General features: G+C 42.2%; 1 protein-coding gene across 6 annotated transcripts in view; it reads right to left on the bottom strand.

Moving 5' to 3' along the window:
* FER (FER tyrosine kinase) overlaps positions 1-18,894 on the bottom strand; it is a 288,734-nt gene that overhangs the window by 257,019 nt on the left and 12,821 nt on the right. For 3 of the 6 annotated variants that reach the window (XR_008316296.1, XM_053296742.1, XM_053296743.1), the window contains exons 2-5: positions 15,278-15,377; positions 14,040-14,307; positions 9,291-9,464; positions 5,693-5,792 (exon numbers count right to left, since the gene is read on the bottom strand). Coding sequence is in view for 5 of the 6 variants with exons in the window: in XM_053296742.1 (XP_053152717.1) it covers positions 5,693-5,792; positions 9,291-9,464; positions 14,040-14,246 (481 nt within the window). In the remaining variant the exon portion in view is untranslated. Of the gene's footprint in view, positions 1-4,581; positions 4,873-5,692; positions 5,793-9,290; positions 9,465-10,767; positions 11,338-14,039; positions 14,308-15,277; positions 15,378-18,894 lie in introns of those variants that run through there. The other 3 variants (XM_053296748.1, XM_053296746.1, XM_053296744.1) reach the window with 3 other exon arrangements.

The raw sequence follows: 18,894 nt of genomic DNA, 5'->3' as shown, positions 1-18,894 counted from the left end.
TTAAGCAAGGCCTATTCTTCTATATGTTTGGCAATTTTGTCCTTAAGTATGCTTTCCATCAATTTACCTGGCACAGAAGTTAAAATAACCAGCCTGTATTTTCCTGGAAACCCCTGGATTCCTTTTTGAAAATGCGAGTCACATTAACTACTTTCCAATCCTCTGGTACATAGTCTGATTGTAGGGACAAGTTACATATTTTTGCAAGAGCACCTTCAGAATTCTTGGGTGCATATCATCTGGCCCTGGCAATTTGTTAATTTTTAGTTCGTCAAGACACTTAAAACATTCTCTCTCATCACCTCACACTGGCCCAGTTCTTCAGCCTCCAAGCATGAGCAGCTCAGTTCCAGAGCGGGTATACGGTCAGTATCCTCCACCATTAGAACAGATGCAAACAAGTCATTCAGCTTCTCTACAGTCTCCTTATCCTCCTTAATAATAGGGCTGTGCACGGAACCAGTCCGGCACTGGGGTGGGGAGTTCCACTTAAAAAGGGGGGGGGCTTTACTCACCCCTTCCAGCAAAGTAACATATGTTATGTAGTAATTGGGCGGCAGGGTGCCGCCTGCTTCAATCTCCGCTGCTCGGGCTCCAGTCCTTTGTAGATAGTCATAATCGGGCTAGCGGGCGGGCGGCGGGAGAACTCCCTGCCGTCCGCTCGCTTTGCCGGCTTGGCTTGAAATGGCTTCTAGGAAGCCTTTTGCGCGCGCACGCGTGCGAAAGGCTTCCTAGAAGCCATTTCAAGCCAAGCCGGCAAAGGGAAAAGGACGGCAGGGGAGTTCTCCTGCCGTCCTCTTGTAATGGGGGCTATTTCACAAGAAGGGGGCAGCGGGGAACCCCTTGATAGGTGCAGGGGGCGGCCACCAGCCGAGGGGGGCTTGCTTAGCCTGAAGAGGGTGGCAGGGACTGGGAGCGATCCTGCCGCCCGATTATGACTATCTACAAATGACTAGAGCCCGAGCAGCGGAGATTGAAGCGGGCGGCACCCAGCCGCCCGATTACTACATAACATATGTTACTTTGCTGGAAGGGGTGAGTAAAGCCCCCCCCCTTTTAAGTGGAACTCCCCACCCGAACCAAAACCACCCCGTGACCGGACCGGTCTGGAGGCCTTTAGAATGGCCTCCGAACCGGTCCGTGCACATGACTACTTAATAACCCCTTTCACACCCTCATCATCTAAGGGTCCAATCACATCCCTGGCATGTTTTCTGCTTCTGATATATTTAAAGAGGTTTATGTTATTCCCCTTGACACTTGAACTATATGCTCCTCAAACTCTATTTTTGCATCCATTATTGTCTCCTTGCATTTATTTTGCCCGAGTTTATGTTCCTTTCTGTTCTCTTCATTTGGGCAGGACTTCCATTTTCTGAAGAAAGTCTGTTTCCCTTTTAGAGCTTTCCTGTTTCTACTTCTCAGCCACACTGGTGTCCTCCTGAGCTTGGTGGTACCTTTGTGGTATACATTCCAACTGAGCTTCTATTATTGTGGTTTTGAGTAAGCTCCATGCTTCCTGGAGTGATTTGACCCTCCTGACTTCCCTTTTCAGCTTCTTTTTTACCAGGCCGTTCTTCTGAAGTCCAACCCATCTGTGTTGGACTTCCTTGGCAATGCTCCACTCACATATAAACTGAATTGGATCACACTATGGTCACTATTCTCCAATGGTTCTGCAACGCTGACATCTCACACCAGGACCTGGGTACCACTCAGGATTAAGTCCAAGGTTGCCTTCTCTCTAGTTGGTTCAGTGACAAACTGTTCTATGGCACATCTATAAACATTTCTGTTTCTTCAGAAATAAATGACTTTTCCCTCCTTTTAATGTTAATGCTGATTTCTCCCTCCAAGAAATCAATTCCAGCACTTATTCTGTGTTACAATACTATAAACCCCATCAAACTACTATTAGGCTTTTATTTAGCAATTTAAACACAAAGGAGCACAATGAAGAGCATATTTATTGTCAGCGTCAGAATTCTCTCAGTGCTACAATTTGACTTCTTTTTTTTATTTTTTTTCAACAGAATTAAATACATCAAGCAGGGTGCCACACATGTTCAAGTTATCAATTAAGAGAGACAAAAACAACCAATTTCTCTCTCTCTCTCTCTCTTTTTTGGTAATGCTATTCACCGAATGATCTAATTATAACTCTACTGTCACCACTTCTTGTTAAATGTTTATGGCAATGGGCTGTGCACAGTACGCAAGGCCATAAGCACCATTATAAGCTGACAAATTCAATTACGCAAATCTGAGAAGCTCAAGTGCTTAAAAAATTGTTGAAGAAGTCAGGCATTCCATCTATCATGCACAGGATGAGATCCAGCAAAAGTAGAAGCAAAAGGTATTTATGAAGTGTGCACATGTACCTACTGAAGAGACATTTTCGTATTCATTAGTAGTGAGGTTTTGTTTTTTACCATTTGCCCATTAAATTACCAGTCACTGACACCAACCACAGATATCAGCCACTGTCAAGCCATCTCTCTAGACACATGCATTCACAAAAGAGTCTTGAGCCAAACCATGAGTTCATGCCACTGTGCAGTTATTTTTAGCTAAATGTCTATCCCACTTTTACACCAATGAACTTGGAATGGTATACAAGATTCTCTCCCCATTTTATCCTTACTTTAACCCTCTGAGAAATGTCAGGCTGAGAGAAAGTGATTGGTCCAGTGTCATCTAGTGAGCTTCAATTGAGAGGAGATTTGAACCTGTCCTAATCCAGCATGATGTAATGATTAGAGTGCTGGACTAGGACTGGGGAGACCTGAGTTCAAATCCACATCCAGCCATGATACTTGCAGGGTGACTCTGGGCCAGTCACTTCTCTCTCAGCCTAAGAAGAAACTTAAGTATGTAGTACACCGCTCTGGGTTCCTTGGAGGAAGAGCGGGATATGAAATGAAATGAAATGAAATGAAATGAAATGAAATAAATAAATAAATTAGGATGAAATAATCCAGCACTCTACACTACACCACTGGCTCCTTCCTTAACAGTTGGAGGTAAGCTAATTTTCTGAAGCCTTTACAGTAAAGCAAAAGGCAAAGCCAGAAGTCCAAAAAAAAAAATCAGTTCCAGAAATAGCATGAGAACTATGTTCAACTTCTCTGTTTACAGAGATACTGCATCTGCAAGACTGAGTAGTTTTAAGTTCTTCTTTTTGTCTTCCTAATAATTCTAAATGTGAGCACTCTTCCGAAAGGCAAGTTAGGTTAACTAAAAAGCTTTACATAGACTTCAGCATACCAAACACCTAGAGTATACAGATAAAAAAGCAATAGGCAAGTAAAGTTAACAACTCACAAGGCTGCTTCAGCTAAATAATAATACTGAGAGTTATCACTGGATTCACAAATTATACTGAAATGTGTTAGATATAGCACAACTGTGTTTTCAAATGACATTAAAAACTGAAGGGTGTCTTTAGTGCATTTACATTGTGAAGAAATTAAGCAAATCAAATGCTGCATTTTAAATGACAGACAAACCCAAACTTTACTAATGTCACAATGCAGAATTTTCTGTACTGCAAAAAAATTTCCACCATAAATACCTAATGCACCCAAGAACAGAAGTTCTAAAGAAGAACCACAATCAAGATAGCAGAAGCCTGAGTAAACCAACAAGTAATACTTGTGTGTGCTGCATCAACACTGGGAAGAACTATTTCAAATTTACACATAAAAGCTGGGCACCGCAGGTCTCTTACAGAACTTGTCTGTTTTGCAGCTAAGGCTGCTAGGTGCAGAACCCCAGTGACTCCTGAGCTGGGAATAAGCTTCAATAATCCGTAACACAAGTAACACCCATAGAATACTGCATATCAGGGACCAACAACTGGCAGTCCTCAGGCAAAATGTCCCAATAACAGCTTAAAATAAAGGTAAGGGTGGGGTCTAGGAATGGCAGCACAATTTTCCATACAGCTGAATGCCAGATGGCTTTAAAAAAAAAAAAGATTGCTCTCAGATGGGAGGAAAGGGAAAACAGGCAGAACAAACTGTGTCTGCTAAGCAAACACCACCTATTGCTTCTGGATCAGAGATGGTTGTACAGTTGTTCATAATCACACATATGATTCCACCCATTTCCCATTCCCTTTTCATACAAAAATAACCAGGCAACATTTAGACTAAGTTAATCATGACTAAAGCCTATTGAAACTACCAGGACAAATCAGTAATGACTCAGTTGAAAAGGGGGTACATAAATATAGTAGTAGTAGCACTACTCATTGATTTCAGGGGTGACTAACTAATCTGGATGTTGCCCACCATTTCTAAAACTACTGAGCAGAAAAGCCAACTAGCAGTTAGGCCATTGTCTGTCTGATTAAAGGCATGGAGATGCAACCGGAGCAGCAGCAACTCCTGTCTCTCCCCACCACCACAAGTGCAGAAGCTGCTCATTGTACCACAAGGAGCAAGTGGGCCAATATTCTGACTACCTAATCTAGTTTAGGACTAGATTAGCCTGGTGGGTCAGTCTGTTGACCAGGGCTACATACAGAGCCACTTGTAATGAACCATATCAGCCAAATCAAGTACATTTAAGTTACTTCATCATTCCTGGGAATTCCTATCTATACCTGAGAAGTGTGCATAATATAATTTAAAAGCAGCCACACAAGCGTGTAGTTTGATCTCAACAACCTGTCACTACACTACACATTATATCATGAACCTGTCACTACATTATATGCACTTTTTTCATATACAACAACATATACAGTATATAAGAAAGCAAGTTTCTGGATTTGTAAATATGACAGTCAGTGTCTAGAGCTCCTTATTTAATGGCCTTGTTGGAGAATTCATTCTTTTCTCTTTCCTCTTCAACGGTGATTAATTTCTAAAAAGAGAAGTGCCAAGGGATGAGAATGTCTGAAAGTTCTCTCCATAAATCCAGATATTTGGAGAGTAGCTGTGTTTATTCAGTATACACTCTGGACACAAAACTATCTAATCAATTATTTTGACCATCACATCTTACTGCTACTACCAAGTAGCAGTACTACCAAGGTTTATTTTGCACACTTATTTGGGTATACCAATGGTTTCCAAACTGGGAGCCTCCAGATGTTGCTGAACTACAACTCCCACCAGCCCCAGCTATTATTTACTGGGGATGATGGGAGCTGTAGTTCAGCAACATCTGGAGGCTCCCAGTTTGGGAACCACTGGGGTATACAGGTCGAGTACCCCTTATCCAGACTACCTGGGACCAGCAGTGTTCAGGATTTCGGACTTTTCCAGATTTGGGAATCTTCTATACAGGGTAGACGGGGGTCTGGAATGCAAGCCAGAACTCTCGCAAGAGTGTGCAAAAGTTCCAGCAGGTGAGAAATAATGGTGGCAGCAAGGAGGTGGATGGATAAAGAGGCGAGCGGAGGAGGCAGGAGGTGCTGGTGGCAGTTGGGGGGTGGGGTGGAGGCAGGACAACCTGGCCTGGCCCTGAGGGAGGCAGCGGCAGAATGTCCCTGGCCCTGAGGAAGGCCACTTGACTGCATTTTTAAAGTGAGCTGAGGCTTTTTTGTTTTTGTTGTTATGGCGTGGTGTCCGGATTTTGTAGTATTCCAGATTTTGGATGTCCGGATAAGGGATACTCGACCTGTACTGTTACAGAATTAATGCAGATCCAACAGTACTGCTATTTGTCTTGAAGAACCTACCTTTAGCCAGTGCTTCCTTGTACTTCTCTTTAGCAGAATTTACTTCCTTAATTAATTGTCTATAGCTAGATTTTAATTTTTCCAATTCCGTTTTTGTTACCTATCAAGAAAACAAACAGGAGAGGCATTAAGACACTCCTCCTGAGTAGAGGAGACATCAGAAATTTGCAGCAAGAGTGCAGAGACTTTTCTAGTAACTGGGCTCATCAACACAATAACTGGTGTGCAAATGTTACAGTACTTATATGTGGCGCACTATCAAGCAGAAGTGTTTTTGGCAGTCTCCATACATGACTCAGTTCTAGAATAATCTCTTTGAGACAGAATAAAGGACAAACACATTCATTTAATAGGACAGTCTCAATGTCTATCTGTCTGTCTCTCTCTCTCTCCAGAGAAAAATGAATTTATCCATGTTGTCACGAATCACACTGTGCTGCCACCACATGGTCTCAACCAGCCCCATGGTTTTTAGGTGTAACCGCTGCCACCAAGTAGACTTTTCGGCTCTCTCTGGCTGAGTCTACTGAAAACAGACTTCCAACTTTTGTTGTATCAAAATTAAGTAGTGTGGTAAAGGCTTTAGATGTGAAGTGGAGAAAACGGACAGAAGCTACCAATTTTTAAATGCAAACAAGAAATTTTATTTTGAAAACAGTTCAATTTAAAACAATAGTTCCTTTGGAAAATTTAGTACCATGACAGCAACTGAATGAGCACAAGGAAGAAATAAAATGTGATCAAAACACATCCAAACTGACCTGTCTAACACTGGGCCCTAACTTCAAAGTCGTTACCCAGAGTCTTCTGCAATCACCTCAGCTCCTCCAACAAACCCAGCTTGTTCCTTTTTTAGCCTTAGGTGCTGCTCTTACTTCAGGGTTCTAGGGTTTCAATCCCAGACTGCTGGTGAGTGATTCAGCTCTCCAGAGAGATAGAAACATTGGTAGACTTAACATGAAGGGTTCTTTTTCTGGTATGGGGAGGGCATCCACAATGTGACGGATGTTGAAGGAGTACCAAATTTGGAATCTATTGAGGGACGTATGTCCTCTAATGAATTACTTTGGCTGGGGGAATTTGTTAAGAAACAGTGCCTGAATCTATTCGGTCATCCCACACAACCTGGGGTGCATAATGCAGGCACTACTAATATGGCAGTACAATCAGGGATGCATAATACAGGCACTTCTGCTATCTCAGCCATTACATTGGCTGTTGAACCAGGCAGCTCTGCTGTACCTATCCCCACGGTGCATAGACGTAGGCGCCCCTCGTTTTCATCCTCCCCTGACTCCAGCCCAGTTAGGCGGGCCATTCCCTCAGGGGAAAGGGTGATGTTCAAAAGGCGATATACAAGGCGCCATCAAAAAAGGGGGTCCTTGGCACATTATTCCTCGGATGAGGCAGTGCAGCCTCCAAAGCGTCCAACCCCGTTTTTGTCTGACATTACGGTTGCTACTGCTCCAGTGACTACTCTGGATTCAGAAATACATCCGTCTGGCCCTAAACATGCCCCTAATCAATCTTCTTCTTCAGATGAGGAAAAAGAGGAAGGAGAATTGTCAGAGGAACAGGAGTTACCTGAAAAGCCCAGTACAATTAGACTATTTTCAAACTCAGAATTTGAACTCCTGTTAACCAAGGTTAAAAGAGCTATTAAGGATGTGGCACCCACTGTTGATACTCCTCAGGGTTTGGGACTGGACCAGGAGGTTTTTCCATCTACCCCTGTCTCAGCGGCTACGGTTCTGTTTCCCTCCCTGTTTAAGGAAGTTATGCTAGCAGAGTGGGGCATGCCAGTTGCAATCAAAACCGCACTGTCTTTTCCTAAAAGGCTTTACTCACTGCCGCCTGATATTATGTCGATGTGCCTATGGCCCAATTGGTAACGGGTGCCTTGGTGAGCAAAGAAGGTGAAGAATTCCTGAGGGCACCAGAGGAGGAAAAGACCAACCACCTTCTGCAAAAGGGACACGAGGCCTCCGCAATGGTCATTAGGGCAGCGACGACCAATTCGGTATTCACTAGGGCATCCATTTTATGGACCAAGGAACTGGTTAAGTTGGTGCCACCGGAGCACGTTAAGTTGCGTCAAGGATTAAACAAAATTGCCAGGGCATGCGCTGTAATGGCTGATTCGAGTGTTGATTGTATACAGCACGCATCCAGAGCCATGGCAGCCAGGGTGGCAGTGCGAAGGGGATTGTGGCTGAAACACTGGAGGGTGGACTCCAAGTCAAAATCAGCACTGGCAGCAACTCCCTTAGGGGGGGAGCTATTTGGGGACTCTTTGGAGCAGAACCTTATAGACACCCGTGATAAAAAGAAGGCCATGCCAGTGGGTCGCGGGGAACTGAGGCGGCCATTTCGAGGGAACACTTTTAACCAGAGTTCCTTTCGTTCTTTTAGGAACTTTAACCGATTTCCCAATGTCGGATTCAGAAATGCCTTCCAGGATAGAGACCAACGTGGAGCCTCATTCAGACAGCCTTGGCGTCAAGCATGGGTTAACAAGAATAAAGGGAACCTCAGAAACAGAGCCGGAACCTTTTCAAGCCCACCGGACGGACGAAACTGTAAGCAGTGACTCAATTCCAGTGGGGGGCAGACTGCAAGGGTTTTCTTCTATTTGACAGGAGAGCACGTCAGACCAATGGGTGATTCAGACAGTGACTCAAGGGTACAAAATAGACTTACTGTCTCACCCCCCCCCCCCGCCCCCCGATTTCTTTTTCAAAACTCCGGTGTCCAAAATCCACGCAAAAAGGGCCTTAATGGCCCAAGCTATCCAGCACCTTCTGGAAATACAGGGTATAGAGCCAGTTCTGTCGACAGAGACATGTGCCAGCATATTCCCCTTACTGTTCTTGGTCCCAAAGAAGTACGATTCCAAATTTGGTACCCCAACATCTGTCACGTTGTGGATGCCCTCCCCATACCTTGGGAAATGACTCTCTCCTAGTGATTTTTCAGCCCTTATTCTCAGCAACTCTTTTCAGTTCTTCTTTCTCACTCCAGCTCTGCAACTCCTTCCAGATCCGAGGTCCACTTGATCTTCACTCTCTTCTGACTGACTCTTCAGTTCTCCAACCTGAACTACACTAAAACTCTGCTGAAGGCAACCTCCTTATATTCTTTAACTTCCTTTCACTTTTTCCAAACCACCCCATCAAAACAACTTAAGTTCGCTCCGTTTTTAGAACATAACCAATAAAATCAAACCCTCTCTTCCCTCCAAAATCAAACCAGTACAATTCATCTTCCTCCAAAACCAAACTGTAGAACATGAGCTGTGAGCCTTTGACCACTGCCCAAATTCAAAGTTCACAGCTATATTTAGACAGTTTTAATATGAAGGGCAACAATAAAGCGCCTTCTCAAAAATCTGACAATTCCAAATCCATTCAAAGATTTTATTCTCAGAAATGCCCTCACATTTTAACTACTTGGATTGCTCTGGATTTCAGCAATCAATGAAGAACAGGTCCATCAATCCATAATACGTCTTTTCTGGCAAAGTAGTAGTGGGCAGTTTTGAATCCTAATTTTGTTCTACGAGTAATTTAAAGAATTAAACAGTGATCGACTCAGATACCTTGAGCATCTCTGCTTCAATTTGCTGATGAACACCTATGTAACTCTTCTTTATCTGCTGCTTGTCTTTAATCATCATAGTAAGCCTATGTAATGGTCCAGCATTCAAATCTTCTGCATGTGTCTTCATGATCTTGCTAAGCTGTTCTGTCTGCTGTACAATGAGCAGCCATGACTTGAAGAAAGAAGACAGAGAAAACTGTTACAGGCTTGGAAATGAAAGAATAGTGCATACATTGTTTAAGAGATGTTTTTAAGTATTATATGTTATTAGGAGCTAAGGTATACTAATAACTGCATAGTAGTGTTAAATATATGTCACTGCAATCTCAGACTCAAAAGTACAGACAGTTGACCTAGCAGTTCAGTAGCAAATTATCTATACGCAGAAGTTTATAGTAAATTGCAATACATCTGTAAAAATACACAAATCTGTTCTAAAAAAATGATAGTTTCATTATAGTGTCTCCTTTTGTCATCACTTCAGCTACATTTGGAGGTTTCTTTAGAACATTAATTGCACCTACTGGAGTTGTTATTTATGATCACTTCTGAGATACCGGTTTTTTAGCTGTGTTTTTATTCAATTAAAAGAAATATCATTTTATGAGTCAAATAATTATGAGAGAAAAATGTGTCTGTCCAAAACATGTATTATACTAACCCATCCCATGTCCCTAAATATTTTTATTCTGACATCTGAATGCAACAGATTGCTCCTGATGCCTTTTTTGAAGCCTAAGCTGTAATAATTTGAACCTCAAACTCATCAGAATTACTGAACAAGTTAAGTATTAGGATGGCTTAGTTTACTGTATTCTTGCAGTAAAAAGAAGCCACGCCACCAACACTAGAGTCTGAGAGGATGAGCAATTGGACCAACAATCTGAGAGGAACTCGTGATGTAGAGCAAACGACTCAGGAAAAAAGCAAGGAGCGAACATCTCTGGCTGGCACATTGAAAGTGAATCCTGATTCTGTTCTAGATTTAGAATCTGGAAAATATCCAGCTCCATGTTTTTAAAAGTTGATATAGCCCATGATTCCGTAGCAGGAAGGTAGTGTGGTGGGATAATAGTATTTCTACCACACTAATTTGAATATTGAAGTATTATCACTTCCAATAACTGTTTGTTGAAGTACTGCCTTGTTTTTATTACACTTCATAATAAAAAAAGAGTAGAATAGTAAAATACACTTCTTTTTCCTTCCATATTCATGGTGTGTGTGTGCTTGTGTGTATGATATATATAGTGGCATATAATAATGCACATAACAAAACTCATTCTGCTCACTGATGAAAAAAATTAAAGGGAACACTGAAGCTCAGGCCTGTTATTTAAAAGCTCAATAAAGGTTATCATAGAACTGTATTGGGTTGTCAGCTACCTGCCCTGAAGAACCCAACTGTTCCAACAAAGGAGACACCAGGGACAAACATTGTTTATTAACAAAGTCCCCCAACCACTGCAACTCACCGGCTGAAAAAGCCTCATTGTTAGGGCCAGTAATAGTCTCAGGCATTTCTGAGCGCACCCCCTGTAGGAGTGCAGAAGCAGCGAGCGGCAAAACCAAAGGCGAAGCCTTAGAAACAGGCACGGGCTGAGGAGAGACCATAATGGCCGCCATGGTTTTGGCGGGAATCTCAGAGACTTTCGTTGGTGATAGCTGCACCTGTACTGCCTGTAGCTGAAGCCTCTCACAAAGCGGAGCCCCGCCGGAGGCCAGCTTGCATTCCTTTTTCTTTTAGGTCACGTCTGGGACCTTTAAGTATTTGGTCTTTGCCACTTTTCGGGGTGGAAAGGGCTCTAGGCACGGAGCCATCTCAGAGCTTTTAGCAATCGTTCCCTCAGAAAGCCCAGCAGCACACACGGCAGTGGTCCCAGACACCGCAGAGGCGGGTGCCAACATAGCCTCTGAGAGGGGACCCTCCTGAAGGGTGACCTTCAGCATGTCGCCACAATGTGAAAGCTCCATGAGGGGAACAAGTGGGGAGACAGAAACCAAAAAGTTAGAGGATAGCCGAGGAAAAACAAGCCTAAGGCAGCTAGAAGAGAACAGGCAGCTTGTGGACTGTCTTGAAGCGAGACGGGACCGGAACTGGGCTGGGTCTTGGGCGTGGCTGGAGCAGCATAGTATATACAGATCTGAAATCTGATTGGCCCTGTCTTGAAGCATGAGAAGGCTGACAACCCATCAAGTTAGGATGCCCTCCCCATTCCTCGGAAAAATAAAATTACACTCCTCCATTTCGGAGGTGAATAAAACACAGATGTTAGTTGCTGCATGTGTGAGGAAGAGCAGTTATGATGCTCACTACCTGCCTCAACCCCACATGCCACTGCTTGCTGTAGCAGGCAGTGGATATCAAGAATCAGGGATGTATGAATAATTTTGAGGTCAAATTGATTCAAATGTGGTTGATTCAAGTGATTCAACCACAAAAAATTTATTTATTTATTTATTTATTTACTACATTTCTATACTACCCAAAACACAAGTTCTCTGGGTGGTTTACAAAACAATAAAAATAGCCAATAAAAGATTAAAACATTTCAACAATTAAAATTTAAAAGTTAAAACTATTAAAACACAATTAAAACAGTATCTAATTAAAAGCCTGGGTGAACAAATGCATCTTGACTGCCCTTTTAAAAGTTGTAAGAGATAGGGAGGCTCATTACAGCAGGAAGTGTGTTCCAAAGCCTTGGGGCAGCAATGGAGAAGGCCCGTCCCCGAGTAGCCACCAGACAAGCCGGTGGCAACTGCAGACAAACCTCTCCAGATGATCTCAATGGGCGGTGTGATTTATAGCAAAGAAGACGTTCTCTTAAACTCCCAGGGCCCAAGCTGTTTAGGGCTTTATAGGTTATAACCAAAACCTTGTACTCTGCTCGGAAACGTACCAGCAGTCAATGTAGATGCTTTAAGATAGGAGTGATATGGTCTCTGGTCTTCCTAACAGTGTGAGTGTCACTCAAAATTATTTCACATGCCATATGTTATTGATCCCTGCTCTAACATAATCCAGCCCACATTGCTTAACCAAGTTACGCCACACTAACACCCTGAAGGGACTTTCTAGACAAATGCAAAGGAAGACTCTGAGGCAGAAGACAACACCTACTCTTAGGAAATCTAGATAACACTTTTTTAGCATGAAAGCATTTTGCACATTGTCCTGCTGCAATGCTTACAACCAACGTTTAAAGCCAGTATCAACATCAACATCTTGCAGATGTGGAGGGAGGGAGGCTGAGAAGAAGTTCTTTGCTTAAAGCCACTGAAGAAGGCCGTGGCAAGGACAAGATTAAAACTGGGGAAGTCCTGACATACAGCTTGGTCTCTTAGTCACTCTACTATACCAGCTATCCTATTATGCTGTGCTATGGCCAGGATATTGGTCAGAAGCAGCAAGATAGACAGATATCCTTCAACACTTGAAGGATAAAATTAGAGACAGAAGTCTTCAAAATGGAGAACAAATAGATTTGTTATCAGGTACTTCTGTGCCTCCTTGAGACTAGGAATGGCCCTACGACACACCCAAAACAGAAAGCACAAAACACCAACATGAACTCTTTTGTATTTTTTCTTAGCCACCACACTGTGACTGTAAGCAACTATAGCCATAGCTTTGTCAGGGGCTGGCATTTTTTATGATCTTGATCCTCTTGTTGGATCTGAGTGGGAAAGACTGCTGAGACAAGACAACAGAACTGTTAATCAAGAGCAGATGGTAAGTATCACAGTCTGCAGGTGCACCCAGGAACTGAGAGTTAACTTAAGTAATTTTAAAAACTGAAAATTGATTAAAAGAAATTAAGGCTGCTTAAAATTTATAGTGACATAGCATCTCCCCACTTTTTACCCACCACTTTTTACCCAATGTCCCACTCATATTGCTTTGTGATCTTTTTCTCTCTCCCCTTCACACAAACATTTTTCAGATCTTGCTACAATGATAAAAAGTTTCACAAGCAGCAAGATATTTTCATCTGTTGTCTAACTTAAGTAAAAGTGATCATATAAAACATGCAATAAAAGTGATCATATAAAACATGCAATGAAATGTTAAAAGAGAAAGGGAGGCAGTCTTGCAAAGAAATCCAGAATTATAATTATGAAAGCCTTACACTCTTTGTGCTCTATGTACACTATGTATTGGTAAAAACCATCAACATTGGCTCTGCATTCCCCACCCCCGTTTTTGTCATAGAGTCTCGGCAACATTTAAAACTATTCTGTAAAGGGGCGGTGGGAGGAGACCTTACTAATAGCTTACCAATAAAAAAGAAATGCACACAAATCAAACTCAAACTCAACCAACTCAAATTTGTTTATATGAGAAATCCAAATGAGATATTGGGGGGGGGGGGACACAAATTCTTAGTTCTAGAGAAGTTAAACAAACTTGACCTTCAGCTCTCTGTGCCATCAAACAGCTTACAATACTAATTTCAATTCTACTTCATTAGGCCCACATTTATCTAAACAGCAATTAGTCAAACACTAAAGGAACATGAGTAATTGGACCAACAATCAAACAGAATGTGTGGGCAGAATGACTCATCTGATCAGTCCCCAAATAAATCATACCACCACTCCAAGAACATTTACCCTGAGACATTAAGTAGTTTAACGACTCCAGGATTTAAACATCAGTGTCACTTCACCATAAAGTTATTTATTTGCAATTCACTACACACACAATTTTAAAAGTTTGTCCAGTTCTACATTGTTTTCTTACCTTAGATACATTGCTAACATAATCCAATTCTGAAGTGTTCTCTTTATCAACCTGATTACAAAGATTCTGTAAAGTAGATGCATATTCTTTGTCACTTTTTATTCTCATGGCCATAAATTTCTTCACAGTTTCAAGCAGCCGTAACTCCCAATCTTGAAGTTTTAGCAAAGCTTCATGAGAATACTTCAGATCACTTCCAAACCCCATCTTTTATAAGGCACTAGATTTACCAAGGACGACTAGTGAGAGATTCTTCTAGTCAGCACATCTGCAGACAGAACAATGGCACATATGTTGAAAGAGGAACGATGCATATGCTGAAAAAGCGTTATCTTTTCTCTGCAAAGTTCTGTATAACACTGTGCACTTAAAGTAAGAAATAAGAAGTAGTTATATATAGATGATCAACTGAGAAATATCTCCAAATTACCAAAAGCTGTGCCATGTGAGTGAGCTATAAGTGTCATCAATAATATTCTCCAAGCCCTGCAGTTTTTGAGAGCAATGCAGCTACGCTATTCCAAAGTAACTAAAAGTTTGCTCGTGAGCACAGTCAACCATGTGTTTAGCCTACAAGTTCAAAATAGGACAGCTTCCAGAGTATGGAGAAGCCAAAACATCTTGGAGCATACAAAGTTGCCAATTGGTCAAGCTTTACAACTTTCTAGAAATAAATAAATAAATAAATAAATAATTCTTAAAAATAGATCCCCGTCCACTTCCACAAAAAGGAGCAATAGATGCAACAACTTCCAATTCAAAAGTGCAATTCCAAACCCAGCTGACTGCTCAGTTAGCATATACAGTAAATATTTCTCCAGCTGCAGAAATGCAATATTTCTCGCAGTGGACTACTTACCAACATTTAGGATTTGCAACATAAGTCTCTGTGTTATTAAAACTAAAACAAGCAAGGAAAGCAAAGCAAAGCAAAAGCAAAAGCAACAGAAATTATGGAACCTTTATAAGAAAAAATTATCTCACACAATTCTGGAAGGAAGAAGCACATATTGATAAAGAAACACAAGGATTTGTATCAGCACAGGGAGTGACTGAAATTAAATGTAACTGAAATGATACTCTGTACAAAACATGTGTTTTTGAAAAAGAAATATCTTCATTTATTCACAAACAACTGCTGATAAACACCTGAATGGGACGCACCATTAGTAACAACTGACGGCACAGTGATCTTTTCCAGCTAGACGCCCCCCTCCCCCAAATTTAAGGATGCTTACCTTGAAAAAGGTTTTCTTCCCACAAATGTGTTTTAACACTCGTGCCCTGGTCCTTAGCTCAACTCTTCCAACCCGTCCGTCTTTTCAATTCCTTCTAGCCCTATAAAACAAGAATGACATAATCTAGCTGGCAAACAATATAAGAAATGCAAGACTTGACCCAGACAACCTATGGTTCAGATACCAAAATATCCTGTTTAAAGCAGCCACCAGAGCTATCAGTCAGAGAAGGGACTTGCAAACACTTCTAACTGAGATGCTCACTCCTCAACCCACAATCATACAGTCCAATTTCCCTCAATCTGACCAACAAGTGGTGGGAAGCACCAGGTACTTCCTCTTTGACACCAGACTAGTATCGCCACTAGAGCTGCACACAGACCAAAATATCAGATCCAATCTGATCCTAATTCATTCAAAAATATTATTGTACTGTTCTTCCAAGAAAAATGCAGCCTGGATCAAATTGATCCAATGCATCGTATCAGAACAATGCATTGTCCCATAGGAAATAATGGTAAACCACCAAAATGCCTATATATTTACAACTTTAAGGCAGAATAGGATAAAACATCTAGGGATAGTAAGCTATTTTTAGGATTGATGGTGGACCCTTCCTGGGCTTGATACCACCCTGTTTCATGTAGAGGTGACAGAGTCTCTGAGAAACAGGTACACCACCTCTTTTCACATTTATGCTTTGCATAGATACTTGGATCCTTATTTTCCTTGGATGTCTGGAGGCACTGGAAGCCCTTCTTTAAAGATTTTGCCCACCAAAGTATGTGCTAGGGTTCCCAAGAAAGAGGCATGCACGCACACCTTTTCATATTAAGAACATAAGAACAGCCCCTCTGGATCAGGCCCAAGGCCCATCTAGTCCAGTATCCTGTTTTGCACATTGGAAACAGGAGTTTCACACATTTTTCTACTTTTGCTTGGTTTATTCCTTTACTTGGATGCTTAGAGGCACTGGTAGCCCCTATCTGTCTTCACGACAGAGGATACTGAGTATATACCTGTGTCTGAACCAACCTTCTCAGCGACAGAGGCTAAATAACTGAGTCAGATAGAGGTGATGAGAGATGACGTTCTAAAACAAACAATTCACAAATCGCCAGGGCCAGGTGGCATCCACCCAAGAGTCCTTAAAGAGCTCAAATGTGAAATTGTCAAACTCCCTGCTAAAATATATAACCTATTCCTACAATCAGGTTCTGTTACAGAACACTAGAAAGCAGCCAATATAACACCAATTTTCAAAAAGGGATCCAAAGGGGTCTGGGAAATTACAGGCCGGTTAGCTTAACATCTGTTCCAGGCAAGTTGATGGAAAGCATTCTCAAAGATAAAATTGTTAAGCATATATTGTAGAGCAAGGCTGCTCAACTTCAGCTCTCCTGCAGATGTTGGCCTACAACTCCCATAATACCTGGCTATGGGCCACTGTGGTTGAGAATTATGGAAGTTCTAGTCCAAAAGCAGCTAGAGGGCCAAAACTGAGCTGCCCTACCGTAGAAAAACAGGACTTGCTGAAGGAAAACCAGCATGGTTTCTGCAAAGGTAAAGCTTGCCTCACCAACCTTTTGATGTTCCTTGAGAGTGCCAACATGAGTGTGGATAAAGGTGATGCAGTTGACTTGCAAAAAGCTTTCAAAAAGTTCCTCATCAAAAACTCTTGAGAAAACTTAGCAGTCATGGGATAAGGGGCTAGGTTCATGTGTGGATTCATATAACGGGTTGAAGTAAAAGGAAACAAAGAGTAGATATAAATTGGGAGGAGAGCTGGTCTTGTGGTAGCAAGCATGACTTGTTCCCTTAGCTAAGCAGAGTCTACCCTGGTTGCATCTGAATGGGAGACTTGATGCGTGAGCATTGCAAGATGTTCCCCTCAGGGGATGGAGCCGCTCTGGGAAGAGCAGAAGGTTCAAAGTTTCCTCCCTAGCTTCTCCAAGATAGAACAAGATTTTTTTTATAGGACAAGATTTTTTTATTGAACCAACAAACTACCAAAGCATACAGGACGTTGCCAAAGCACAATTATATACAAAGTGGTTGTTTGTACATGATATATCTACAAAGATTTACACACAAGGATTTGGAAACCCACAAGGTTATGAAGTCTATGCAGGTAGTACTGTAACTTGGGGGTGGGGGATTACAAGCCACATCCGGTAATCGGGGGGGTTATGTCCGACGTCCATTCCCACAATTTGTCCCATTGCTGTTTAGAAGAGATACACTTGTCTCTTTGCACATAACCATACAAACTTTCCCAGAAGAGATTTACTGTCTCATCTGCGTGAACCTCTTGGTCGCGTCTTCCCTCCCTATTCCTATAGAGGAGCATTGCATAAATGACATACAGGTTTACTAACCCGATTATGAGAAGGGGAACATTCCAATTCCCTAGTATGAGGGCACCCGTTCCGTCCCGTTTCCTTGAAGGTTTCTTTCTGGGACCTCGAAAGGAGGTTCTATCGCTCAAACCCGAGGTTATTTCTTCCCAAGTCTGTTTTTCCAAATCAGGCCACTCTAACAGCTTGCTTACTCCCTGCCACACTCTTTTGGCTACCACACACTCTTTTAAGAAATGTGAGTGGGTTTCCCTGAATGTTTTACCTAGCTCACTAGCTTTCTGTTTGCAGGTGATTTTAGGGCACTCTTGCTGGTCTTCTGGGAGCCATGGCTTAGCCGCATTAAGTGGTAGTACTTGATGGTATAAGCGCCACCTTGTTTCCCATAAATGGAAAGGGACTTTTTTCTCCTTAAAGAGAGCGACAGGGTGATCGGGTTGCAACAAGTACTGTGAAGTGCGGTGTTTGTAGTGTTTACATTCTAAATCAGGTTTTAAGAAACCCACTTCTAGAATCTCTCCATAAATTGTTTTCCTTAGCTGCTTAACTGAGGAGGATCCTTTAAATAGATCCGGTTCAACCTCCCATTTTTTAAGTGTGAATAACAAATCTCTCAAGTAGTCCGGGTGTTCTCTTCTTAATACTTGTGTGATATTACCATTGAAAGATCCTTTCCCCCACCATGCTATGCCCCATGCTGACTTGCGCCAACGCAGAGCGAAAAGTGAGACCCAGGTTTTTTGCAGAAGGTTGGACATATTATGGACATTCACGAAAATCCAGTTTCCAAAATTGGAGGACATTAATTCAGTTACAAAATAGGGTTGCAGGGCAGGTAGGGCTAGGCCTCCCCGCTCAACCTCCTTAAATGCTACCGCATGGGCCAAAGGGAAGGACGCTGTGTGCCATACTAGACGGAAGATCTGGCTTTCAACTCTCCGAAGGAGATCGAGCGGGGGATGATAGACTACCACCAGGTTATGCACCGGGGGTATCAGGTAAGTCCAGATGTAAACCGTTTTCTGGTACATGGCGAGGCTCCATTTTCTCCATATGGTGATTTTAAGCATTACTTTTTCTTCCCAATCTGTCCAATTTTTAGGAACATAGGAAGCTGCCATATACTGAGTCAGACCATAGGTCCATCTCGCTCAGTATTGTCTACACAGACTGGCAGCAGCTTCTCCAAGGTTACAGGCAGGAATCTCTCTCAGCCCTATCTTGGAGATGCCAGGGAAGGAACTTGGAGCCTAGATGCTC

The sequence above is a fragment of the Hemicordylus capensis genome, chromosome 2, assembly GCF_027244095.1.
Source record: "Hemicordylus capensis ecotype Gifberg chromosome 2, rHemCap1.1.pri, whole genome shotgun sequence".
Lineage (NCBI taxonomy): Eukaryota > Metazoa > Chordata > Lepidosauria > Squamata > Cordylidae > Hemicordylus > Hemicordylus capensis.
The sequence above is the reverse complement of the archived record's forward strand: the minus strand, read 5'-3'. Positions and strand labels throughout refer to the sequence as shown.